This window comes from Anser brachyrhynchus (genome assembly GCF_964034855.1).
Source record: "Anser brachyrhynchus genome assembly, chromosome: 24".
NCBI lineage: Eukaryota > Metazoa > Chordata > Aves > Anseriformes > Anatidae > Anser > Anser brachyrhynchus.
The window spans coordinates 2,601,355-2,627,134 of NC_137717.1; the positions used below are offsets into that span (position 1 = coordinate 2,601,355).

The 25,780-nt window shown below is 52.4% G+C and overlaps 3 protein-coding genes across 16 annotated transcripts in view; 2 read left to right on the forward strand and 1 right to left on the reverse strand.

Moving 5' to 3' along the window:
- Nucleotides 1-15,528, forward strand: part of THRAP3 (thyroid hormone receptor associated protein 3) — a 34,176-nt gene extending 18,648 nt beyond the window's left edge. For 3 of the 7 annotated variants that reach the window (XM_080567365.1, XM_080567364.1, XM_080567366.1), the window contains 9 exons: nt 3,255-4,157; nt 5,623-6,363; nt 7,246-7,418; nt 8,215-8,326; nt 9,026-9,110; nt 11,419-11,603; nt 12,258-12,450; nt 12,916-13,065; nt 13,959-15,528. In XM_080567365.1, coding sequence (XP_080423491.1) covers nt 3,255-4,157; nt 5,623-6,363; nt 7,246-7,418; nt 8,215-8,326; nt 9,026-9,110; nt 11,419-11,603; nt 12,258-12,450; nt 12,916-13,065; nt 13,959-14,180 — 2,764 coding nt within the window. In that variant the 3' untranslated portion in view covers nt 14,181-15,528. Of the gene's footprint in view, nt 1-3,254; nt 4,158-5,622; nt 6,364-7,245; nt 7,419-8,214; nt 8,327-9,025; nt 9,111-11,418; nt 11,820-12,257; nt 12,451-12,915; nt 13,066-13,958 lie in introns of all 7 variants that reach the window. The other 4 variants (XR_013941856.1, XR_013941857.1, XM_080567368.1 and 1 more) reach the window with 2 other exon arrangements.
- A 145-nt stretch (nt 15,529-15,673) lies between these two features.
- On the forward strand, nt 15,674-21,203 carry LOC308182548 (uncharacterized protein). 8 transcript variants are annotated; one of them, XM_080567392.1, is made up of 7 exons: nt 15,674-17,106; nt 18,307-18,522; nt 19,788-19,833; nt 20,079-20,175; nt 20,310-20,693; nt 20,810-20,873; nt 20,964-21,203. In XM_080567392.1, exons 1-7 carry the CDS (start codon nt 16,555-16,557, stop codon nt 21,000-21,002), a joined length of 1,398 nt encoding a protein of 465 aa, XP_080423518.1. In that variant the 5' UTR covers nt 15,674-16,554; the 3' UTR covers nt 21,003-21,203. The 8 variants fall into 8 exon arrangements, 6 of the variants coding, with proteins under 6 accessions (XP_080423518.1, XP_080423517.1, XP_080423516.1 ...); XM_080567391.1 differs by having other exon boundaries at nt 20,310-20,371; nt 20,444-20,693; nt 20,810-21,203; XM_080567390.1 differs by having other exon boundaries at nt 20,810-21,203.
- A 729-nt stretch (nt 21,204-21,932) lies between these two features.
- Nucleotides 21,933-25,101, reverse strand: EVA1B (eva-1 homolog B). Its single transcript, XM_080567430.1, has 3 exons — nt 24,948-25,101; nt 22,995-23,112; nt 21,933-22,878 (listed from the first exon to the last, which is right to left on the reverse strand). Exons 2-3 carry the CDS (start codon nt 23,059-23,061, stop codon nt 22,454-22,456), a joined length of 492 nt encoding a protein of 163 aa, XP_080423556.1. The 5' UTR covers nt 23,062-23,112; nt 24,948-25,101; the 3' UTR covers nt 21,933-22,453.
- Between the last annotated feature and the right edge of the window lie 679 nt (nt 25,102-25,780).

A 25,780-nucleotide genomic window follows, 5' to 3' on the forward strand; every position in this document is an offset into this window, starting at 1 on the left:
CTCCGTCCTGTTCAGGTGGTTTGTCACTTAGTCCTTTTCTATATAAAGCCTTTGATTAGATTCTGAGGACAGATAATGTCCTGTGTCTTAGGTTGTTTCCTGCCAACCTGTACTGCTTTGAAGTATTTTCAGTGGACTAGGACAAGAAATTTGGACTAGTTCTTAGCATTGCCAAGTCGCTTGAACTCGTAATCTGGTCCCTGTAGCAAGTCTTTGGTGAACAGCAATTTTACTTTTCTTTTTAGATCTCCTTCCCCTAATAAGAGTGCTAGCAGGTACAGCACAGTTACATCAGAAAGTGGATTTGTTAGCATAGCTAATTTTGTCAGGGATGCAGTCTGCAGTGAAGTTGGTGCAGCCATTTTACGCCAGGCTGTAAGAGAAGACGTCTGTACTTTCCCTCTTCCTAAAAGATATTGATAGAAGCCCATGCCAAAAGGTGTTTTTCTGTGTTCTTCTGCAGTTCTTAATTACTGCTACATGTAACGTGTTAGCATTAGGAAAAGCACAATAGTCTAACCACACGCAATCTCTGTGAATTTCTAGTTTCCTGTATTAAAGGGTGGCCGTGGTTAATGATGATGTTTTGAAATTGCCAAATCAGGGCAAAGTACAAAAAAACTTGGCATTTCATCATGACTGACAACCTGTGTACACAGAATAATTTTAGCAGATTTGAAATGCTGTTGATCAGACGGGCGTTACTCCTCTGAGCGAGAGAGTTTGAGTGTGGGTTCCATAGAGCAGGGAAGGAGAGTTGGAAAGGTTTGTAGCAAAGCATGCTCCTTTGTTTTGTTAAACATCTTGGGCTTTTTTAAGCTTTTAATGTAATTGATCCCAGGCTTGAGGGGCCTTTGCAGATGTTGCATGCTTTCTCTCTTGAAAATGAATCCAGGCGAGTCTTAATGTCAATTAACAGACACTGCTGTGAAAGGTAGGGGCAATTTTTGTGTTGCTATTTCCCTGCCCCTCCTGTCAATGTACAGGAGTCAGTAAAAACAAAATTCTAGTTCTGGTTGGACAAAGTAGAAGTTAATTTCACTGCAGTTAACTTTGAGATATCACTAATGTGCATAGTAATTGTTGTTCTTACTTCCCTGAATTGATTCTGATCTGGCCAGTTAAAGGCTCGTTCCTTCCCTGGCTATCGGGATATCTGCTTTTTTCCTTTTCTTTTAGCTGAGCATTTAGCTGTATCTGGCAAAGACATTCTAGTTGGACTGGGTATAATGATGTTCAGCTGCTTTTTCAGTGATCTCGAATGAATAACACTTATTCTGAAAATCATTAGTCTGTAAACACATGCAACTGTTAACAATTAAAGAGATTTTTAAAATACAGAGGCCATAATAAACATCCAGTTGGAGAGAGGAGGACATGACAAAACTAAGTTAGAGGCGGAGACTTCAGTCGAACCAAGTTCTTTGCAGAAGGAAGCTGGAATGCTGGAAAATACGTTGTCATTTGGGATTATCTGCCTTGCTGTGAAGGAACTTTGACAGCTGAAAACAAAGGCACCCTGTACAAACATGATTGTTTCCTCTGTGCTGCTGCTGAGTCTGCTTCTGCTTTGTAAATAACTTTTTTTTTGGAAAAGAATCAATATGGAGGGGCTTAGTACAGGCAAGTCATCTTGTATGGCATTAGGATATTCTCTGAGGTAGGTCTAACATGGTGTCGTGGCACAAAAATCTCTTACTCTGTACCTGAGCATACATCGTGAAAAGTATTTTACTCTTTCTTCTGGAAGCTTACTGTTTTCTCTAAGTTGCATTGCTCTGTCGGAGTCTGCCTACTGTTTCTTGCTTTCTTGATGACTTTTTCATTTTTAACTATTGCAAAATGGTGCGTGCTTTAGAGCTGGAGCAGAGTGTTAGCTGCTTAGCTACAGGGGGTAGCAAAGTTGGGAGAATTATCATTACTGGTGGCATTTATTTTGCGTAGAACTTACTGTATTTTTTAAAGGGATTTCTTGTAAATAGTCTCTGCAGCTTTTGGAATGAAAGTTTCTTGCTGTAAACCTCTCTGAAATGATAGAATAGATTTTGGAAACAGCATACAACAGGTCCCTGGCTGGTAATTAATAACAAATGCAGCAATTTTCTGAAAACGGGAGTGTTCTCAGTGCTTGTGACTAGGATTCCGTATAAATTGTTCTTGCTGTCTGTTTCTGTGCTTTTCCTCCCTATCGTTATGATTTGAATGAGGAGGTGTCTCAGGTAAGTTGCATAGGCTTTCTGGTTGTTTGAGGTAAAAGATGAAGCCGGTGCTTAAATTATCATTAATTTGTTTGATAGCAATGACTGTAATGTATTTGATAGGTGGAAAAAATAGAAATAAAATACATTTCTTACTGCCTGCACGTACTTCAATGTTTTGGGACTTCTAATGGCAGCTTTGCGTTGCCTTGTGCATGGTGGTTTGGGATGTGAACAGAGAGGGGGCAGCAGAGAGTTGTGTATTGCTGCTCTGTAGTAGACATACGTGTCTACTGGAGTGTGTTTTATAGGGTCTGTATGGGTCTCTTAACATAGGAAGGGAGTGTGGAAACAGTTTGAACAAATATTACCTACTTAAATTTCATTTTGAAAAGTATTTCTTATTTAATTCTACTAGTTTGGACACTTTCTCTACTTTAAAAGCACAATTTGCTAAAATCTCAGACATTAAACAGAGTTTTGTGTTTTTCCAACAGCTGGGAAATACTTGCTCTAAAGTTGGCACTTAAACCTGAGCTACACTGCGGCTTCTGAGCAGTTACACAGCAGCAGTTCCAACATTTTAACGGGAGAGACTGTTGAAACAATTATCCCTTAACGTTTTGTCCTTTCAATCAGTCATCTCACAGGGTTTTTGCTTGTCTTGGATTCAGTTCTGTTCTTTATACGAACAGCCGGCGCTTTCATTCTGTGAGCGGAGGCAGTGCTGGACGGCGCCATCTCGTGGCATTGGGCTGGAGAGTGGCTGCCTCCCTCTGCAGTCCTGCTCGTTTGGAGTTCCAGCTTCCAAATTGTGGCAACTGGCTCACCTTTTGAAACTTGACCTACAGAGCAGTGTGCCATCTTGCGCCCCTCCTGCTCTCCTCGTGCTGAGGTGTTGCAATTTGTTTAACTTACCTGGCACAGAAGTGGGATTTCATCTTGATCATCAATTTCAAAAGTATTTGAGAACTGAGGGACATGGGAGAGGGAAGATAAGGCTTCAAATAAAAAGTTAAGAATAAACTTTAAAATACTTTTTTTCCTTTTTATCAGTTCTAGGTCTCGTTCAAGATCATATTCTCCATCTCATAACAGAGAAAGGAACCATCCAAGAGTCTATCAGAACCGTGATTTCAGAGGTCATAACAGAGGATACAGGAGACCGTATTATTTTCGTGGCCGAAACCGAGGGTTTTATCCATGGGGCCAGTATAACCGAGGAGGATATGGCAATTACAGGTCTAACTGGCAAAATTACCGCCAAGCGTATAGCCCTCGTAGAGGGAGGTCACGCTCTCGTTCACCCAAGAGGAGGTCTCCTTCACCAAGGTCCAGAAGTCATTCTAGAAATTCCGATAAGTCATCTTCTGATCGGTCAAGGAGGTCTTCCTCTTCTCGGTCTTCCTCAAATCATAGCCGAGTTGAGTCTTCCAAGCGTAAGTCTGGAAAGGAGAAGAAGTCATCTTCCAAGGATGCCCGAGCATCTCAGGCTGCAGGAGATAATCAAGGGGATGATTCTAAGGAGCAGCCGTTTTCGGGAGCGGCGGCTCAAGACGTCAAGGCATCTGAGGGATCAAAACCATGGCAAGATATGAGCACCTATGGGACAGGTTCGGCGTCACGAGCTGCCGCGCCTGAGCTTAGCCCGAGGGAACGCAGTCCTGCGTTAAAAAGCCCTCTCCAGTCGGTTGTGGTGAGGCGTCGTTCTCCTCGGCCGAGTCCGTTGCAGAAGTCGAGCCCTCCGCTTTCCAACCCGTCGCAGCTGAGCTCTTCTTTGCAAAGCAGCACCTCCTTTCAGGCGGGCTCTCACCAGAGTCCGTTTGACCATGGCTCGGCAGGCTTGAGCCCGACGAGGAAGAGCCCTGTGTGCAAAAGTCCAACGCCAATCGGTTCAATTTACAGTACCTCTCAGAAGGAGGAAACCACAGCTCCTGGAGGAGGAGCCTTCTCAAAGAGGCAAGTGACGCGTTTCTCTCTGTGGCAGTGTGTTTTGACAAGCCAGCTCGCATGTGTAGGCGTCCCCACGAGCACTGCAGCAGTTCTCAGCCTGTCTGCGGGCTCCAGCTGGAACAAGGTGCCCGTGTGTGCAGGGTGCTAGGTAGCTGTGGGCATGGTACAGCCTCGGTGGTGGAACAAAACGCAGACCTAGCCCCGTGGTGCAGGAAGTTGGGGCTTGTTTTCTGATTTAACTTGGCTAGTGCTAGCAGTTGTTAGTTCCCCGCAAAACTGTTTATAGTGCACGAACACTTGAAATGAAGATGTGCCTAGTGAGATTTTCTAGCAGCCTAACAGCATGCATTTTTAAGTAATTTACTTTTCGGTTAAAGATTTTTTAAGTAGTGTATTCTTCAATTACTTTGATTTTATAATCTAATCTAATTTTAATATCTAATGTAAATCTTGCTGCATGGCCTGCTGCAAGCAGCCGAGGGCAGTTGTAGTTCTGAAGCTTGTGCCTGTGTATGTGGGTGGTATGATGAACACCGAAGTCATCACGGAAATTAAGAGGCAAGCACCGAAGTCATCACTGATTAAGACACAACCTTCTATAGGGAAGGACTCGATTTACCACGTCTGTGTTTGCTGGGTTAGTCCACTGTGATTTCTGCCTTAAGGTGGTGCTTTCTTTTAAAAGATATGGCAGCATTCACAGGTGCTTTAAGTTTATTCTTTTTAAAGTTATTTCGGACTATCCTATATCAAGGATGTATGAACTTTAAAAAGGAAAAAAAAAAGCCACAAAACTCTGGTTTGGGCTTTTCAGAGCATTGAATTAACGTCCTTGAGCATTACTGCTTTCTCCCTAAAGCTAGGGTTTTGCTTAATGGTTGCTTTAAAACCTAGTTCTGATGCTTGAAACTAGCTTATGATAAATTGTTGTTCTTACTAAATGTTTTGTCTTCTCCCAGCAAAATTCCTCACTGTTAACCTTTTTGCTTTTTATTTGTATTTACAGTCTGTCATGAAATATTTAGCTTACCTATGAAACTTGCATCCAAAATTTGAAGTAGCTTTTGAGGCTTTTATTTCCAGTGTGTTGTTTAAAGCAGAACAGCCCAGTTTGAAAGTTTTGATGTGTTGTTCTCCTGAAGCAGGTTTGTAAGTAAATAAACTGATTGGGTAAGATGCTACTATTTTCCTTAAAATGAATCTGTGGGTAAGTGTGTTTTTTACTTGCTTTTAAGCCTCATTTCATCAGTTATGCATATCCATTTTCTTCTACATTTATTGAATTTATTGAGAAGTAAAAGTCTAAAATCCAGGCCGAGAAATCTGCGTTACATTTTAGTTATTTAGGGCCTAGAGACAATCTTTTGTACATGCATATCTGTGTTCTCTAAGATTTGACTGCTTTCTACTGAAGTATTAACCTCTTTGATTTTTACTAAGAGAACTGTTGTAATGTCTCTTCTGTGAACAGGTATCTGGAAGAGCAGAAGACTGAGAATGGGAAAGACAAAGAGCAGAAAGTAACAAATGTTGAAAAGGAAAAACCTAAAGAAAAAGGGAATTTCTCTGAGTTGGGATCAACAGATGGAAAGGCAAAATCTGATTCCTATGCATCCAAAGCAGACTCTGAGAAGGGATACCGTGGCAGTCAGTCGCCCAAGCGCTACAAGTTCCGGGATGACTTTGACAAGCTAAAGGCACCAGAGTTCCACAAGGAAAGTCACTATGGCAAAGAGGAAACGGATGAGCAGGAAAAGAAGGATAAGGCAAAGGGCCGAAAAGATTCGGAGTTTGATGATGAGCCCAAATTTATGTCTAAAGTGGTAGCGACATCAAGTAAAAGTCAGGAAGAGGAGAGGCAAGGAAAATGGGAAGGCGTGGTGTTCTTGCCACCTGGAAAGGAGAAGCAAAGGAAATCTGATGAAGCAGAGGAGGAAAGCTATTCTGAAAGATCAAAAAAAGAAGAGAGGCCAGCATCCAAGAGAGCTGAATCAGGTCACAGGGGCTTTGTTCCTGAAAAGAATTTTAGAGTGACCACTTACAAAACAAGCCAGGAAAAAAGTTCTTCCCCACCACCAAGGAAGACTTCAGAGGTAAAGGAAAAGCCAGCAACGAAAGGAGATGGGCTAGCTCCTGGCAAATCCTCCTTTTCCATTACTCGTGAGGCCCAGGTCAATATTCGAATGGATTCCTTTGACGAAGATCTTGCACGGTGTGTATTTGCTATAGTTTTGGGCAGGTTAAATAGTAATTTTGGCTGCCTGTTTGTCTTCTTGAGATCTTACGTTCCTCAGATCTGAGGAAGGCTACGTAATACCGTATCACAATTTCTATTTTTTCAGTGTTAGAGATGAAATTTTTTCTGGCCTTAGAACACTTATGGGATCCCTTTGTGTGGCAGGAGGTTGGAGGGGTTGCCAGTTTGCAGATAATGTGTAGCACAGAGGTTAAAAAACTTCTCGTTTTTTTTCCAACTAGATTCATTTCAGATTGTAAATGTTTCTACATCAGTTTTCATGCTGCACCAGCCTCTGGAAAGAGTCAAGTACTTGGTGACTTCTTGCTTCTAGAAGTTTGTGATACAGTAAAACTACAGTGCTGCTTAAATGACATTTCTTGTGGAGAGCATTTACGCTTATTCTTAACGTAGCATTACTGAAACTCTAGGAAGCTCTGACAGCCACTTAGGCATTGTTTCAAGAAATCTTAAGGCAATAAAAAGTTGCTCCAGAAAGCACGTTTGTACAGCAGTAGCCAGTAAATGTTAATATACCATGTGGGATGTTAGAGGTTAATCTCGAATTTAGGAACAGTAGCAGAGGATTATAGCTAGCTAGTGGGGTGGGAATGAGCTTGTGTTTCATAGCTGTCAGGGTTTAATATCTCTGCAGCCCTCCAAGTACAGAGCAACAAGTGATCTGAATTAGTACAGTAACTTAGATTAGTGTATTTTAAAGATATTTAAATAAGCAATTAGCTTGTGCAATTTAATGTTATTACATTACTTCATAGTATTATATAAAAATTCTTCTACTTTGATCTTCTGAAACAAACTGCTTCCCTTGTTCTACTTCATGTCGTCTGTTTTCTCTAGTCCAAGTGGCATACTGGCTCAGGAACGCAAGCTGTGTCGTGACCTTGTGCATAGCAACAAAAAAGAGCAAGAATTTCGTTCTATTTTTCATCATATTCAGTCTGCTCAGTCTCAACGAAGTCCTTCTGAACTGTTTGCTCAACACATAGTGACTATAGTCCATCACGTAAGAGGTGGGTCAAAGTCCCTGTATCCTCAGATGAAGGTTCATTCCCCCCCTCCTTGCCCAGACAAGTGATTTTCATGTACTCTAGTTAATGCTCAGAGAGCTGTTCTCCAGCAGATATGCAACAGATGAGGATAGCAGCTGATGATCATGTAGTCGTGGAATTATTTAGTTGGAGGTGATTCCTGGAGCCTAGCTCAGCCTCCTGCTCAAAGCAGAGCTAGCATGCAGGTTGGATCAGGTTGCATTGTGTTGTGTCCAGTTGAATTTTGAAGAAAAGAGAGAGACACCACTTCCACTCTGCTCGTACATCACCTACTCCAACACCCCAAACCATCCTGATAACTTTCTACATTCGCCAGTTTTGAGCTCTGTTTCATTGAACAGCCTAAAAGTCTAGCTTTATCCAGAGACAGCCTTGCAAGTACCAGTTGCCTGCACACCCACCTCGCCATTTACATTAAAAAAAATTCTTCTGGAAAGGCAGAAGAGGTGTTCTCACTTTTACCTGAACAATATTCAGGGAGACTGTGATTTAGAATTTGTATATTCTGTTGATTTGTTTATATTTACCTAAATCATGTCTGTAAAGTGTGGTCACATGCCATTAATTTCAAGAGTAAGTTACCTGAGTGAATTGTTAATTTCAAGAGTGAAATTGAAATTTGTCAGCAGTGTAGAGTTGCTCATGTGTGTGCTTCATGTGTCCTGCAACTGAATTTGACCAAGCTGTGGGACTGATGTGCTCTTTCTGTTTACAAAAATGGTATTAATATTGTGACGTTTGCTCAACCACCCCACAGAGCATCACTTTGGATCGTCAGGAATGACACTGAATGAACGCTTTACCAAATACCTAAAGAAAGGAATGGAACAAGATGCAGCTAAAAACAAAAAGAGCCCTGAAATTCACAGGTTGGTGGCATTGCGGGGGGATTTCATGTTTCCTTCTCTTAAACTGGAGTCATTCTGGAGTAATTCAAGAATAGGAGAGAATGGGTGGATCTGTACCTAGTTAAGAAAGTCGTGCAGTATGGCTTGCGTGTTAGAGTTGTGTCTAGTCTCCTACCCAGCCTTTGACAAGACAAAGGAAGTTAGTGAGTAAATCCTTGAAGGACAGAAGTGATGTCTTGGTGGAAGAGGAGAGGGGATGTCTTAGTCTATCGTTTGAATTCCTTACATTTTAGACTTAATATCTTTTAGATGGACTTCAGCAGCTTGCTAGTGTTACTGGGTAAGCATATGGGAATATGAAAACTTTTTTTTTAAAAAAAAGTTTGATCGTGTATCGTTTATAGGCATTTTCATAATGTTATAAAGTTCTGGTTTTAAAAAGACTTGCATTTATGTTTTACCATGTTGCATTCTTCCTTATATTTTTCTCAGTCCTTTTGTCTACAGCTGAAAGAGTGCTTGGACAGTTATTTATTGAAAAATAGCTTGACATCAACAGACCTATTCGTGAACCTTAAGTTGCTGTAAAGTAGCTTCAGCAAAAACGGAAAAAATGAGGAGTTTTAAATAGATTTGGAAACATTGGACAGTCTGCTTTTAAGTGACATTTGATGTAAAAACTTAATCTTGTTTGTAAGATGACTCTTATCTTTCTTTTAGGAGGATAGATATTTCTCCCAGTACTTTTAGAAAACATGGATTCTCTCAAGAGGAAACGAAAAGCTCCAGAGATCCTGGCTTCAAGGTGAACTGTTACTCTGATTAGTTTAATTCAACAAAATGAGTGCATTGGGCATGAACTTAACAGTGATGTTTTTGTTTAAATTACTCTCTACTTAAGTTTGTGTTTTTCTTTTAAGGATGGGCATAATTCTAAAAATGAACTACAAAGGGTTAATTTTTATTAAAAATGTATCAACAACCTTTGTGAAGTGGTTAGACTATGGTAAATGACCCCAAAGTCAATTGAGGTGAGCTTGAGAAAAAAGAGAGGATTTTTGGAACAAGTGCCCATGATGAGAGAAGAGACTTTTTGTGATATTTTTCTGCTTGTAAGTATTATTAAATCAATTGTATACATGCGATATTTCCAACCATGTTTTCAAAAAGACATGCATGTCAAAAAGAGGAAAGTAAAACTAAATACTTATCTAAACAAGATACACTATTAAGCAGATTATAAATTTTGTTCTAACAACTTACTGTACCATTTCTGTTGATTGCTGTTACTTTAACATTCAGCACCTGTTTGAGTAGATCCAGACCATTTGGAATTTAGTGTGCTAGCTTTTCTGAGTAGATCAATGTTAAGCCATCGCACGTACTGTAAACGATCATTAAAGTGGCTTAACTTAATGTTTGGGATTTTAAACTTTGTTTATTCACCTTCATACATATTTACGTTGAACGTTGAAGAGATTTTAAACAGTCCTGCTGAAACCTTACTTGTTTCATATTTGTTTTCGATTTTTTCCAAACACACTTGTGGCTTGACATGGACGATGGTGAGATGGATTTGATGGGCCTGAACTCTGAGCATCAGCTTGGCAGAGTGTATTATAAACGTGGTTTCCAAACAGCTCGCCAGCCTTCCGTGAAACAGACGTGCCCTCACAAACCCAAATAGGTGTTTGCTGTACCACATAAGGGAGCTGCTGCTGATTTTGTCACTTATCTGTCATCCATCGTGTTGGGAGCAGTTTTATTCTCAGAGTAGAAATTAAAGCTCTTTGCCTGGGGAAAGTAGAAGAGCAAAAAAAACCAAAAACAAAACAAAACGTCTGCTCCCACTCCTGCGTTATTTGACATTTTTATTTAAACAAAAAAGTGTTTAGAAACTCATGTAAGTAAAAAATTTAATAGCTAGAGAATTACTAATCCTTTTGTATTTAATTCAAGACGATTAATCTGATTTATGTTGCATATCAAGTAATACAGTTCCCAAGATAAGTAAATGAAGTGTAAATGTGTAAATGAAGTAGCAATCTCTGGACGCAACAGTGGAGGCTGTATGTTGCTAGCAGCATTGTGCACAGGCTTCCCACTAAAGAACCGCTGTTAAATGTTTGTCAAAACCACAGCCACTGTCAATTTGCTGCTCGTGTGTGCAGTCAGAGCAGAAGTTCATCGAAGAGTCATGGGTCTTAAAATATACACAGTAACACAACTTGACATTTTCTAGAGAAAATCATTTAAGCAGCAATTTCAATGGAACTCAAGCATGAGTAGATTTTTATTTTAGTTAGCTATTTAAAAGTAAAAATCTAGTTTTGTGGTTTTTTTCAGCTTTTTTTTCTTTGTGAATGCCAGGTAGTTGGCATTAGTAGATTTGCTAGGCTTATGTGGAGAAACACGTGCCATCTGCGGTGACTTCTTGGCATCTTTCACGTGGTGCCTTCTGGTCGAGGGGCAAGCAGTGCTGTAGGTGATACCTGCCACAGAGCAGATCTTCTTGACAGATGTGTTAAAGATCAGTGGGATGCTGATATTCCTCCAAAGAACCTTGATCACTGCATTTTGGTGGCCTCTGTCTCTTAACTCTTTGATTAGCAATCGCTGTCTTAGCTGTTTGCCACTTGGAGACACCTTTTGCTTCTCAAGTTTTCAGACCTGGTGATTAAAAATTCCTTCCATGCTGCTAGATGATACGTCAGCAGGGTAGTGAGCGTGCTGCTGTTCGGTGATAAATGGCTGCTAGAACTGCAGCGTGCCAAAAATGCCTGACACACAATCAGATGGATTAGATTTCCAAGTTGTTCTCACCTCACTGGCTGTGGTGTATACAATAAGTGTCAGCCTCTGTATTTCTTCCTACCTATTACCAGGCTGTGCTAATGCTGTTTAAAAGAAATTAAAGGTTAAAAACAGTGCTCTTGATGTAGGAAAATTGAAATCTGTGCATTATTTTACATCTTAAAATGGATTAAGTATTGATTAGCATTCAGATAAATTCCTGTTCTCCAGAAGTCTGTGCAGTCAGTAGCAAAGTAATGGTGCTGAAGTAGTGCGCTGTAAATCTTTGTGTTAAACTCTCCCCTTCCCTGCACTTGTAGGCTGAAGGGAAATATAAGGACGACCCTGTTGACCTGCGCCTTGATATCGAACGCCGTAAAAAACATAAGGAAAGAGATCTTAAACGCGATAAATCCAGAGAATCAGTGGACTCGAGAGATTCAAGTCACTCAAGGGAAAGATCAACTGAGAAAACGGAGAAATCTCACAAAGGCTCAAAGAAAAAGTATGTAGGAAACCTAATAGCCATTTCCTTCTGCATTTCATATTTCTGCTATTAAAGTTGGAGACAACATCACGTATATATAGTTGTACGCCTGTTGACATAACTGCTGCAGTGGCGTGAATTATTCCTCTGCGTGTCTTCTCGATACCGTTATATCTGTCTGAAACGCTAAATAACTGTTAAAGGTAAATGAGAAGGCTTCGTATGTCAGAATGGGTGAGTCACTTTTTCTTCTTGTTCCAGTTACAGAAAACAGCAATGTTTAAATGACTTTTCTTTAATTTTAATCCTTTTCTATTAGTGTAATTTTTTTCCATTTGACTAAAATTGTATCTGTGAGTGCCTTCTTTCCTAGAAAGGAGACCTAGAGGAGAAGGGAATAGTACTGGTCTCAAATTCATGCTTATCTTATAGTCGGTGGTATAAACACCTTAAAAGCAGCAAGGTTGTGCCAGAGAAGACTTGGGACCTGTGTTAGATGTGCATGTTGTAGCCGATTTTAAGTTGTTAATATGGCTTTTCTTTTCCATAGTAGGAGAATGAAACCATTGCATTGATGGGGGAGTGGTAAATAATTCTGTAGCAAGCAGGTTACTTCTAAGTTATGAAGCCTGTTGATGTCCCCCTGACCTTAATTTCCTATCACTGAAACAGGAAACACCGAAGGGTGCGTGAGAGATCCAGATCCAGCTCATCATCATCACGGTCCTCTCATTCAGTCAAAGCAGAGGAATATCCAGAGGAGACTGAGGAGAGAGAGGAAAGCTCCACAGGCTTTGACAAGTCCCGGCTGGGGACTAAAGAATTCACAGGTCCAAATGAGAGAGGAAGAGCTAGAGGGACCTTTGTAAGTATCCCACCCCGAGTATCAATTGCTAAAGCAGTCAAGAAGCACCTACTGTTTATTGTTCTTCCACAGTTAAAGCATACGGTAAAGGAGAAGCCCCAAAGGTGTGGTCTGGCTGTGGATGATGAGCCAGAACGTGATCACTCCGTATCTCAAGCACTAACCAGGGTGTTCACAACATAGCCTGGGCGGTTGAACTCAAGCTGCATGGAGCAGAATCAAGCCTGGAAGCTTTTGCTCATTAGTAATTGCTGAGCAGCCCTGATGGGCAGCATAATGTGCATCAGTCGGTTTGGGTTAGGCTACCAAAATGACTCATCTGGTCATAACCCTGCCTGTTGTTTGCAAATTTTGTGCCTTGGTTACATTTGAGTCTTACAGCTTGGTGCCCCTGAAGTCAGCAGGGAGCTGGGGGGCACTGCCACCACAACCTTTTTATTTTTCTTCCGTGTTTTGCCGTTACAGCAGTTCAGAGCAAGGGGGAGAGGATGGGGCAGAGGCAACTTTTCAGGAAACAATAACAGCAACAGTGGTGGCAACAATGACTTCCAGAAGAGAAACAGAGATGAGGAGTGGGATCCAGAGTACACACCGAAGAGCAAGAAGTACTACTTGGTATGTGTCTGAAGTACTAAAACATGTATAAATCCACCAGGTATCTGGTCTTAAACATTTCTAATCTGCCAGCTTACGGCTTCATGTGCTGCTTCCTCACCAGAAGCTTACGGCTCGTCTTGAGTTTGTTACTGTTCATTTGAGAATGGTTGGCCATTATGTGAAATGAAATCCTGAAGGCTGGTTAAAGACCCCGTGTTTCACGGTAGTGCAGAAAAAGCAGCTTAAATCTGTTAGACTGTGTTGCAGATGGCCTACACTTCTTGGTTCTTCCATCCCCGTTCAGAGTTCAGCTTCTGGATGGGTTAGCACCGTTCCTTTTTACTTCTGATAAGTCTGCCGTACTAACAGGCATTTATCTGGGAGAAACCTGTCTGAATGACCCTTCTTTGAAGAAGGGAAAGTTTAAACACACACAGACTTTTTTTTTCCTCTTCCTGATTTGGGGTACCTGAGGCTTTTCATTAAATAACGCTGTGTTTCAGTCTTGCAGCTCAAACAAGAAAGCCTTGATTTTACCTTACTTCGCTTTTTCTGATCTTGTTGAAGGTAGAATTGTAATTTGTTTTGGTGTCCAGTCTCTAGCCTGCATTTTACATACAGAAATGGATCGGTTTGAGCCCAGCAGCGTGGTTCATAGCAGCCTGTACAAATTGCAGCGATGGGTTGCCATGCACAAAGAGAGCCCGTGTGGCACTTGTGCATTCCTGCCTTCATCTGCTGTTTTCTTCCCCCAAACAAGCCAGTACTTGTGTTTAGAGGGCAGTATTCACTGTGGCATAAATCTGGTTGGTGCTGCAGGGCTGATATCACCAGGCAGTGTTTTCCTGCTCCTCTCACACCGAGAGCAGCCAGCCTGTTTCAGCTTATGTCATTGCCTTCTCCCCGTGCAGCACGATGACCGGGAGGGCGAAGGTGCGGAGAAGTGGGTGAACAGAGGCCGTGGTCGGGGTGCTTTCCCCCGAGGACGAGGTCGCTTCATGTTCAGGAAGTCGAGCACCAGCCCCAAGTGGGCTCACGACAAATTCAGCGGCGAAGAAGGAGAAATCGAGGATGACGAAAGCGGAACAGAAAACAGAGAGGAAAAGGACAACTTACAGTCAACAACTGAGTAGCCGCAGTCTGCATGTTTCCAGGGAGCCCTGGCAGGAGTGGAGGGGTTCAGCATGCTAGTGATGGAGATTGTCAGGGCGATCCTGAAGAGCTGAGCAGAGCCCCAGAGAGGAGCTCGGAAATATCCCGAAGTTAACTGCATTTTCAGAGTTCAGCCTCCCTAAGTGTGGACTAGAACTGATAAATCATATATGCTTGGATCCGCTCATGGAGTATACCTTCCCAAAGACTTACCTTCTGGACTGAATAAGGTCAAGTACTGGGTGAGATCCTAGATTTTCTCTCTTGTCTGTGACCTTATTGAATGGTCGGTTAAATTTTTTTTTTGGTAACAGGCTTTGAAGGCGATGTGGATTTCAGTTTGTGCCCATCTTAACCCAGTAGTCTTGACACTTTTTGTTTCTCTTTTATAATTTGAAATAGCAAAGGTCGGGATTAACTCGCCAGTTCAAATTTTTCTCCCCTACTGTGTATTCAATTTTTTAAATTCATACTTACTTATTTTAGGCCTTTACGTATGTAGTAACATCAATTAAATGATAATTTTTGGAAACTATTTTTGGTTCTTATAAATAAGAAACAATGAAGCATGTGAATAAACATCTAAATGTTAACTTGTTGGGACCAAACTGCTATGGTTTTTTTAAAAACATTTTTTATGTAACAGTTGTTTTAGGGCCTTTTAAAAACAATCGTTTTCCTTTTATGTTGAAAGTTAACGAAATTAGCATGGTTTAAAAAAAAAAAATTACACCCTACTTTTCATCACTGTTTGTGTACAGCGTTAGGCCTGGTGTGTGCTGGAGCCCCAAACTGCTTGTAGGCATTTTGTGTATCCTCTTTGCAGCTGGTTGTGAACTCGAGTGCTCTTTCCAAGGTAACATAGTTTTCTAAGAAACTTCAGAATTCTACTAGGTTAAAAAAAAAAATATAAAAGGAAAGATGAGAATTTTTCAATATTTTTTATTAATCTTTTTATAAAAACAAAAGGCAAACCCCTCCTGTGCTGGCTAAGGATGGCCGTTATGATGCATTTCTTTTTACCTTCTACTTTAAACAAAAAAAAAAGAAGTACTCTGAAGAAGTTTGCAGATAGTTGTGGCTGAGTCAGTGAGCCTTGGTAGCAGGAGAGGCATGTCCACGCACCGACGCTGAGTGTGCACGTGCTGTAAAGACACCGCTCTCCCTGTCCTCACCACCTCTGCCTTCCCTCCCCCAGGATTGCTGTGCTCATCCCTCCCCACACACCAACTAGAGTTTGGTTTGTTTTGACTTGAACAGTTCCTGTTTAGCAACCCCCTCAAGTTTGTTTATGCAAATAAAATACAATAAAATGAGTAGTAGGTGTAACTCTGCTTTGTTTTGTGGTCTGAGTCCGGGGCTCCCTCTGTCACCAGCCATTTGCCTTCTGAATGAACTGGTGGAGCCGAAAGAACCAAAGGGCTTTGGCCAGCCTCAGGGTGGAGCTGCAGAAGAGTTGCTGGGAAGAGCAGCTTTAAAACATGGTCCCAGAGGAGAAACTAGCCTAGGCAGCAGTAATGAACAGCAGTAATGAAAGAGGAAGCTCAGGCTGGGGCCTGTGGGGCTGCCCCCACTGTTGAAAAGCAGCAGTTGCAAGCAGTTACTCTCCTGGCCTAACGCTCGAGGTTCCTGTTTTATACGGCTCTCCAGCTCGGGAACTTTGCACGTGGAAGCAAGTGGAAAATCTCGTTGCAACACAGCTGAGGGCAGGAGAGGATCCCTGGAGTTGTTCCTGCAGGAGCTGTCAGGGCAGCGCATGGGATGGCGGCCACTTTTCTTACTCCAGCTTCTGGCGCTAGCTGTGATCCTGGTAGGTGCAGGAACCCGGCGCGTGGGTGTTTTGTGCCATCAGCCTGACCTGCTTTTTAAGTTAGTAGCTAAAAGCTAATTTGTGTGTGTGCCTGAACCTGTGTTAGTTGTCCCTTGGGAGCAGCGGAACGAGCAGCTCAGCCCTGGCCAAGGCTCTGGAGGCTGAGGCAAAGCTGCTGCCTTCCTGCTGTGCTCTGCTTGTTGCTTGGGGCCCGAGGGCTTTCCCTGTGCCATGAGGGCAGGGGCTGAAGCCCCTCAGCCCTGCAGAGCAGTGGGGGTGCTCTGTGCTCCGCCCTTCTCCCCCTTCTTTCCTCGGTGGAATCTTGTCTGCCCATCCAACATCCATCTCAGGATGTGCACGCCAGCACAAACCCTGAAAGCTTGGCAACTGCTAATTTATGAAATCAGTCGTTGCATTTGCTGTGCCGTTCGGTGCAAGTCTTTCTATTGCTGCCACTTCAAAGGAAGGTAACGGCTCGCTGCACTCCTTGGGCAAGATGTGCGGGGTGGGGTGCTGGTTAGGGGGTCTGGGGTGAGTCTAGGGCTATGCCTGCAATGCGGAGGGGCGTTCCTAGCGTGTGGGGTTTAGAGGGGTGTGGGTTAATGGTTCGTGTTTCCCTCCGTGCTTGGAATCGAGCCCTCGTGCCAACTCGGACAAAAGCTGCCCTGTGTTCACTGCTCCTTCAGCCTGAACGGGCAAACCCAGGGGCGAGACCACACGTCCCCCTTGGTGCTGGTCCTTGGGCCAGCTGCAAACAAGCCTCTCCTTTTACCTTCGTTCAGCATTACCAATTCAAATGGATTTTAAAGGAATATTCAGCTGGTGGGGCCGGGACCAGCGGGGAGCCCTCGGCCCTGCTGCCCCTTTCCGGCCGTTGCGCTCTGCAGCGGGACTCCAGACCACGAGCCTCGTGCGCTCGCGGTTTGTGGGTTTTGGCCCCTCTGTGGTTTAGCTTTCACTTCCCCCTCCATGCTGAAGTGACAGGGAGAGCCGCGAGGCGTCGAGCGGCTGTTGGGGTGCACGGAGCCTCCTGCCCTCATCCTGCTCCCGGGTCTGCAGCGGGACCGGGTCGCCCACAGCTGGCGCAGGCAGCTCAGGTAGGGGCAGGCAGGTTGCTGCTGGCCGCTCGCGTGCTCCCTGCTGGGCAAGGAGGCACGGCCGGGTGACAAATCCTCCTGTCTGCAGTGACAGGGGGGTTGGTTCCTCCTGCTCGTCAGATAAACCGGCCCCGCGGCCGGAGCCCCAGCCCTGCGCTGACCCAAACGTGCGTTCCCCAGCCCGTGCTTGCAGGACGGCGGTGGTGGGAGGCTTGGGGCAAAATCCCTCCTGCTCCTGGGCAGCAGCTCCCAGGGGAGGCGGCGAATTGCCCCCAGGGACAGCGAGTGTCCAGCAGCAAGGGCAGGAGGGAGACCAAAGCGGTGCCTGCACGTCAGCACCCAAAAAGTGACCGGGTGCCCCTTGCTCGCCTCACCCCAACACGCCTGCACCGGGCGGGTGCTGACCCAGCGCCGCTGCCTCCTGGGCTCCTTGCGCTCCGGCCCTGCTCCCTGCTGCCAGCCCCCTGCACAAACCTGGGTCTGTCCTGCCCGGCCTGAGTGCAGACGCCCTGGGGGAGGCCGGGGAGGGAGGATGAGTCCCATGGGTCGGGGCAGGGCTGAGCTCGCCCCGCTGCAGGGCCCGGAGGCGGGTGCAGAGGTTTTGTTGTACCAAAGCTTGCTGCTGGCCTCCAGCGCTGCTGGGAAGCACTAGGGGAGCCCACAGGGTTACTCCTGCCTCTTTGGAGCCTAAAACGTAATCGGTGCCTGCCTCAGCTTCCCCAGCAGCACCGGGGCCAGGGCAGGACAGCCCCGTGGTTTTACCTCCTGCTCCCTTCCTCTCCCCGACTCTTTCCGCGCGGCGGTTTCCTGACCTCTCTCCGTGGCCACCTTACACCAGCCTGCTGCTTGCTGCTCCCCGGCCCCCAGCACAAAGCCACCCGGCCACTTTAGGCCCCCCAAGGCCACCCCCCTGCACCAGGGGTGTGAGCGGGGCCCTGCTGAGCAGCTCCCACCAGGGGACCCCATCGCACGGCTGCAGCCCTGGGGCCCCTGTCCCTGCCGCACCCCAACGCCGAGCTCACTGCGCTGGGAAGCAGCTGCCCAAGCCCTTCCCGGTGGCACAGGCGAAGGTGGGTGGGGGACTCCATGCTGGAGCTTAGGGGTTTTTGAAATGGCTTGGTGCTGCCTGGGCTGGCCCCCGTCCCCATTTGGGGCAGGGGGAGCAGGGTCCCTTGCACCCCAGCGGGTTTTCTCCTGCAGGAAGAGCCGCAGGCAGTGACACAGCACCCAGCAGCCCTCCTGCCCCTGGAGCTGGGGACTGCTGGGGGTGCAGGGAGCTGGGGAGGGGCTGGGGGCTGCAGCATCCCAGTGAGCCCCCTCCTGCCCTTCCTGGAGCCACAGCTCTGCCAGGAGCTGTTCAACTACACCCTGGAGCTGCTGCTGTGGAGGGGAGATGTCGTCCGGGTCCCCTGCAAGGTGAGGCGATGCCGGCCTGGGACAGTGTCCCGTGAGCCTGGCCACGGCAGCTTCTGGGCCCTGGGCACCTCCGAGCCCCACGGAGGGTGCCAGGTGGGTGGCAGCAGCGGGGCTGGTTGTGCCGTGGGGCAGGAGGAGCCCCCATGGGGTGTCAGGGATGTGGCATGGACCAGCACCGCGGTGCTCAGCACTTTGACTTCCTTCCCCGCGCGGAGCCGATTTCCTCCAGCGTCACGTGCGCGGCGTGGGGCTGGGGCGGCCGGGGGGAGCCTGGCACGGCGCTGAGCATCACGGCCTGGGGGGCAGCCCCGTGCCGGCAGGTAGGATGGGGTAACCGCGGCTCTGCGTCCATCCCAGCGGCAGCTTCGGGCACCGCCAGCCCCGCGCTGCTGGGAGCGACGGTGCCCGGGGCCTGGAGAGCATCTCCCGTGCCGTCGGGGCTGGGCGCCCTCGTCCCTGTCCCCGTGGCCCCGCACGTGGCTTGTGGCTGCAGTGACCTTGGGATGGGCAAAGCCCTTGGGCGGTTTTCCTGCCCACGAGGCCGCAGAGCCAAGCGACGCGCTGGTGGTGGCGGGGACCCGGTGGCCCCAGAGCTACTGGCCTGTGATGGGGACAGGACGGCCCATAGGCACGTGCTGGTGGCCTGGCACCCCATGTCCACCCCGGGCTCGGTGCAGGGGGGGTGCTGCCGCCCCGTAGGTGGTGGCGGTGGGGCCGGCATCCTGCCCGTGCCGGTGCCCTGGGGGAGGCGCAGGTCTGCGGCGTGCAGAGGAAGCGCCGACCGCAGCGACGCCAGGAGCGGGGCTGGGTGCGAGGCTGGGTGCGGGGCTGGGGGGGGGGGCTGGGGGGGCTGGGGCTGCCCCCGGACTGGCACAGGGGGCTCTGGGCATGTGGTGCCCGGGCGGTGGGGCAGGGCCTGCCGTGGGGCTGCTCGGGTCCCACTGAGCATCACTGCCGGTCCCGGCAGACCTCGGGGCGGTGGCGGTGAGAGTCGTGGGCCCGGGGTGCCCTGGGGGTGTCTCACCCTCATCCTGCCCCCGGATGTCTCCTCACCGCCAGCCTCGGCCCAGCTCGTGGTGCTGAGCCCCCGTCCCTGGCAGGAACGGGATTTAGGGACGTGGGAGGTCCAGGGATTTGGTGGCACCTGGAGACCGCGTCCTAGGGGGGACGGGGGCTGTCCCACACCAGCCAAGGGTCCCTGGGAGAGGGGTCGATAACCAGGACCCTTCCCCAGCGCCTGATGAGCCCCCACGCTCCCACGGCAGCCTGAGCCAGCGAGGGACCGGCCTGGCCACCAGCAGGAGCACACGGGTGAGAACTGGGCAGGGGATGCGACGGGGAGGAGAGGGGACGGGGATGGGGATGGGGATGGGGAAGGGGACAGGGACAGGGACAGGGACGGGCAGGTCCCCTTGCCCAGGGCAGGACCCTCATGCTGGGGCAGGTCCCCGTGCCGCGCGGTGCTGGGGCTCCCGGCAGGAAACGCTTCCTGCCCCGGCCGTGCACCGCTCCCCGTGCCGGCCCCGGCCCCGCCGCTCACCCCCTGCTCTCCCCAGTGAGGATGGAGCCGGCCAAGCCGCCCCCCAGCAAGAGGATGGCTCCCGCGCCCCCCGTCCCTGCCAAAACCAAGCCGGCCCTGGGGCTGCCGAGCAAGTAAGCTGCACGTGGCCCTGCTGGGGCCTCTGGGGCTGCCGTGACGTGCCCGGCACCAGGGCTCTGCTGATGCTCGGCATCTCCCCGGGGGCACACCACGGCCGTGCCACCTCACTGCCCCCTGCCACCCCCAGGCCCAGCAGCCCCCAGCCCGGCACCTCGGCCGAAATGGAGCGGGGCAGAGCCGGAGACCCAGGTAGGGCCATGGCTGTAGTGCGAGCACCGGGTGCTGCAGCCATGCCCTGCTCTGACACCGTCCCTTTCGCAGACACCGATGGCTTCAGTGCCCTGCAGGTGACCACGGCCAAGCTGAGCCACCCCACGGCCACGCGCCCCCGGGTGCCGGGCCGGCGGCCGCCCAGTATGGCCGGGGGGGGCTTGGGGCCGCCCTGCGCCGAGCTCTGCCCCCATCTCCCCGCCGCGGGGCAGGGCCCGGAGCAGCGGCTGGCCCTGGAGGACCTGAAGGCCGAGGTCCGGTCTCTGCACATCCTCGTGGACCTGATGCGAGGCCAGCACCTGTGAGTGGGGACGGGGACGATGGGGAGGGGTGGCCGACCCTAAAAAGGTCCCCGAGGTCTCCCGGGAGCTCACTGCTGGGCACGGCCCCACCTGAGCCACCCCCGCGGCCTCGCAGGAGGGACCTGGAGGACGTGAGGCTGGAGCTGCAGCACGAGCGGACCAAGCGCGAGGCGCTGCAGGTGAGACCCCCATGGCCATGGGACACAAGGACCCCTCCCACACACCCCCAGTGCCCCACTGACCCTCCTGCTCCCTTCTCGTCCCTGCAGGCGGAGATTGAGCGGGTGAGGAAGGCGCTGCCCTGCTAGCGGGGGGCTGCGGGGGGGTGCGCAGGGACCCCCCAAAGCATCCCCAGCCCCAGGAGCACCCCCAGCCCTGGCCTGGGGCTGTGCCGATCCGGACACGAGCGATCCCTGCACCTGGGCACCGCCTGCTGCGCCTCTGAGGCCATGAAGCAGACCCTGCTTTGTTACAAATACTGGTTAAAATAAACTATTTTGGGTACGGAGCGCTGCTGGGGTCCCATTTAGGGGCTGGGCCGGTCCTGCTGTGGCACACGGGGGGTCCCACAGGGGTCCCCTGCACCGTCCCGGGCTGCAGCCTGAGCCGCGCCATGGCCGAGCACCAGCGCTGGGAGCGGACGTGCCGGGAGTCACGGGCTGGGCTGCGCCGAGCCCAGAGGCCGGGCTGGGGTGGGCTGAGCCCACCCCGCAGCCCCCCGCAGCCCCCTGCAGCCCCCACGCCTCATCCCCAGCCTGGGTGCTGAGCCAGGATGTGCCACGGGGCTGGGGCAGCACCCCCTCCTCTTCCTCCTCCGTCTGCTGCCCCCGCACCATTTCCCAGCCCCCCGGCACATTCTGGCCTCGCGCCACCGGCGTGGGGCCTGGAGAACATCTGGAAAACATCTGGACCCTGCTGCCGGCGCGGGGACGGGCCTGGGAAGGAGCTATTTTTATAAAGCTGCTGGGGAGGGGGGCAGCGGGGACCCGGTCCCGCACCCCTGCACGGGGCTGGGACGGTGCCTGCAGCGTGGGCAGGATGCGGCCCAGCCCTGCGGGGAGCGGCCGCGGCCCCGGGGGAGCGCGAGCAGCCCCAGAGCCCAGCTGGGAAACATCCGGCACGGCGCTGGGGCAGGGGCCGGGCGGTGCCGGAAAGGCCGGAGGCTAAATTTAGTGGGAATTTAGCGGGGCCGGCGGGAGGGAAACGCAGAGAGCCGGGGGCCGGACAGGGAGCGGGAGCCAGGGGACGAAAGCACCGTGTTGGTGGGGCAGGACAGGACCCCGCAGATCGCACGGGTGTACAGCCCGACCGCGGCCGGCAGGGTGGCGTCCCTCCGGGGACAGCGCAGAGACGGCGGGGCCAGCGGGGCAGGGTCTGCCTCGTCCTTGTCCTTGTCCTTGTCCTTGTCCTTGTCCTTGTCCCTGTCTCCGCAGGGTCCTGGGGCTGCTGGCCTGTGCCGGCAGTCGTACCAATGGCTCAAAGTGCATCGTGTCCGCAGCGGCTGCTCGTGGTGGCAGAGGAGAGGCTGGGGGTGCTGGTGGCACCGGGTGCTGGTGCCGAGGTGCTCCGGGGAGGGTTCTCCACCCCATGGGCAGTCAGTGGCCCCACTGTGCTCCCCAGTCCCGGCACCAAACCACGTCATGTGCCACTCTCAGCCCCCATCAGTGCCGCAGGGTCTTGCGGCACGGCACCGGCCGAGTTACCGGGGTGGAGGCGAGGGTCCCCCCGTGCCCCCCGGCTGTGCCGCACCGTGCCGCGCTCAGTAGTAGTGCACGCGGCCCAGGGTGCCGGTGCCGGTGCCCAGGATGTCGGGCTGCCCGTTGCGCCAGATCTCGCGGATGATGCGCTCGCGCTCCTCCAGCCGCTGCGCCCGCTCCAGCTCCTCGGCCGAGGCGAAGACGTTGACGGGCAGCGCGCCGTCCCCGGGGCCGTGGCTCTCCAGCGGGATCTCGGTCACCGGCAGCAGCGACTCGGAGGCGGCGCGGTCGATGGTGTCCTCCTCCTCCTCCTCCTCATCGTCCTCGTCGTCGTCGTCCTCGCTGAGGTCGGGTGGGCCGGGCCGGGGCCGGCGCAGGGGGCGGGCGTGGGGCCGGCAGGAGATGCGCAGCACCAGCAGGCACAGGGTCAGCACCAGCCCGAAGCAGACGCCCAGCACGAAGTACAGCCCGAAGCTCTCGGGGTTGGCTGTGGGGAGGGAAGGCGATGGGGCTGAGGGGCTGCCCCAGACCTCAACGGGGCGGCGGTGGCCCCGGGGTCCCCACTGGGGATGTTTCCCAGCCAGGGGGGCTTTGTGGCCTCACCTCGGATGTGCGCGTATGCGGCCATGCTGTTGCTCAGCAGCTCCATGTCCTGCTTGCGGCTCTCCATCGCGGCGCCCAGCCGCGCTCAGGGGCCCTGCGGGCAGCACGTGCTGGGCATCTGCGGGACATGGGATGTGGGGCTGAGCCGGGGGGGCTCCTGGAGTCCCCTGTCCCCACCTGGGGCACCGTCTGGGGGGGACCACGTGGAGCAAAGAGGGGTGGAAGGGGAGGGGGCTCGTGCCCGGCGGTGCTGCTGTTCGGACAGGGCCGAGCCCCGGTGGTTGCCGAAGCGGAGCCGTCCCGCTCCCGCTGCCCTCTGCTCTTCCTGTGGGGCTGGGCAGGATGCGGCCAAACCCCCCCCCCCAGGACGCTGCGCCAAGCGGATCTGCTGCAGCGGGCCAGGCTTTCCACCCCCTCCGCCCCAGGACATGGCACCAAGGGCTTCCTCCCCCTGTGGTGGCACTGGGGGGGGGCATGGGGCAGTGTCCCCCCACCCCGCAGCTCTCCCGGTGCTGCTCCCAGCCCCGGCTGTTTGCTGTGGGGCCCTGGGCCAGGAGCGGGGCCAGCCCCCGCAGCACGGGGACAAGGACAGGGCTGTGGTGCAAAGGCCACCGCTCAGGTGAGCAGCACGGGGGGGGGGGGGGGGGCACAAACAGAGGGGCTGGGGCAGGCGCTGGGCCCATGCTGCAAGCGGAAGAAGCCGCCGATGCTCCCACAGGAAATGTGGGGAGGAGGCGAGGCGGCTGCCCCATGGGACACCCCAGGGACGGGGACACCCCCCCAGGGCCCCAAACAGCTGAGCACCAACCCCCCCCCCCACCCCCTCCCCCCCCACCCCCAGCACCCCCCCCCCCCGTGATGCTGGTGCAGGGCTGGGCAGGGCGGGAGGGGATGCAGCACGCGGGCCCTGGCAGAGGGAAGAGCTCATTTCCCAGAAACGTCTCCACGGAGGGAGGAATGAGGAAAGAAATGCAGAAAATGTGACACATCAGCAGAACCGTCCCTGGACAGGCCAGTGCTGCGGGGCCTCGGCACGCAGCGGGGCTGGGCCGGCCCTGCCGGTGGGGACACCCCAAAATAAGGCCAGCGGTGTCCCCAGGAGGGGCCCGGGCTGCGAGCCCTGCATGGGGCCGGCTGGGATGTGCTCAGCCCCGCCGCGTGCTCTGGGGACTTTGGGTGCCAAGGCTGCTGGCGAGGGCACCGCAGAACCAGCACCTGGGCCATGAGGGGGCTCAGCACCCTGCTGGCGATGGGCACCCATGGCCGTGAGCCGTGGAGAGGCAGGTCCGGGGCTGCGGTGGGCTCGGGGTGGCAGTGAGGTGGGGGACAGGCAGTGGGAGCAGGGGACAGGCGCTGGCCAGGCGCTGGGCTCGCTCCGTCGATGCATCTGGGGCTGCTTTGGACCCCCCCCCCAAGGGCACCGGAGCAGCATCACCCCCAGACACGCAGGCACAGCTGAGAGCACCCAGCCCCAAACACCGAGCCCTGCGTCCCCAAGCACCAAGCACCATGTCCCCAAGGATCGAGCTCGATGTCCCCAAGCATGGATGGCCCCGTGCGGCTCTGAACCGTGCGTCCCTGAGCGCCTTGTCCCCAGGCACGGAGCCCGGCATCCCTCAGCCCTGAGGCCCCAAGATCCGCGTCCCCAAGCTCTGAGCTCTGTGTCCCGAGGCACCAAGCCCCATGTCCCCAAGCCCGGTGTCCCCAAGCACCACGCCCCGTGTCCCCAAGCCCGGTGTCCCCAAGCACCAAGCCTGGCGCCCAGAGCAAGTCTTCTGTCCTCAAACCCCGCATCCGCAGCCACAACACCGGAGCAGGGGACAGCACAGAGCGGTGTCACCCCGCCGTGGCCATCAGCACGGGGCGGACATGGGGTGCGGGGACCCCTCGGGTGCCACGTCCACCCCGAGACCCCTTCGTCCCCGTGCCCCGAGCCGTGGGGCCGGTACTCACCGGGACGGCGGCGGCGGTGGGAGCCTGCTGCACTTTGGCTGGAGCGAGGGAAGAGAGGGAAAGGTCTGTTTAGCATTAACGCGGCAGCAACAGGAAATAGTTCGGAGGAGGCTGGCGGTCAGCGCTCCCCGCCGGAGCCAATGGCAGCCCCGTCCCAACGCCCAGCGGGGCGCGGGGCCGAGGCTCGCCCGCTCCCCCGGGACGGCCCGGAGCAGGGGGGCCGAGCCGCGGGTGGGCTGCGCCGGACCCCGTCTGCTGCAGGCCCCGTCCTGGCCGTGCTCAGCACCCATCCGGCAGGATCAGGCCTGATCCTCGCCGGGCTGGCGGTGCCGGGATCCAGCCGCGCATCCCGGCCTCGCGGGGGCTGAGCCTCGGCAGGGCGAAGGCACCGCGGCCACACCGGGACAGGCTCGCGGGGCAGACACCGGCCCCGGGGAGGTGTGGGGTTGGGATCCTGCCCTGGGCCCAGCTCCCCGGGGTTGTGGGGCCGAGTAGGGACCAGACGTGGAGCAGCGCCTCGGCCCCACTGCAGCCGGCAGCAGGATGGCGCCACGGGGTGCTCCGGCAGCTCGGCACAAAGACGAGGGTGGGGGGATGGGGCCCGGCCCCACCTCGGTGGGTTCCAGCTTGAGGCTCCGCACCCCAGGGCCCCGTAAACGCTGCGGGCAGGGCCGGGCTCTGCCGGGGCACCTGGATCAGCCCCAGGGGCTCAGCACCATGCGGGGACCTGTGGGGGATGATGCTGAGCTCTGCCGGGGCAGGGCAGGGTGATGGGGGGCAATACAGGGAGATGTGGGGGAATGCAGGGCGATTTGGGGCAATATAGGGTGATA

Excerpts from the sequence above, each read along its gene's own strand:
- LOC308182548 (XM_080567390.1), top strand. The coding sequence starts at position 16,555 with ATGCCTGCAATGCGGAGGGGCGTTCCTAGCGTGTGGGGTTTAGAGGGG. Across the intron at positions 17,107-18,306 it reads AGCTGGCGCAGGCAGCTCAG|GAAGAGCCGCAGGCAGTGAC; the intron begins GTAGGGGCAGGC and ends TTTCTCCTGCAG. Across the intron at positions 18,523-19,787 it reads TCGTCCGGGTCCCCTGCAAG|CCTGAGCCAGCGAGGGACCG; the intron begins GTGAGGCGATGC and ends CTCCCACGGCAG.
- EVA1B (XM_080567430.1), bottom strand. The coding sequence starts at position 23,061 with ATGGAGAGCCGCAAGCAGGACATGGAGCTGCTGAGCAACAGCATGGCC. Across the intron at positions 22,879-22,994 it reads CGCATACGCGCACATCCGAG|CCAACCCCGAGAGCTTCGGG; the intron begins GTGAGGCCACAA and ends CCCTCCCCACAG.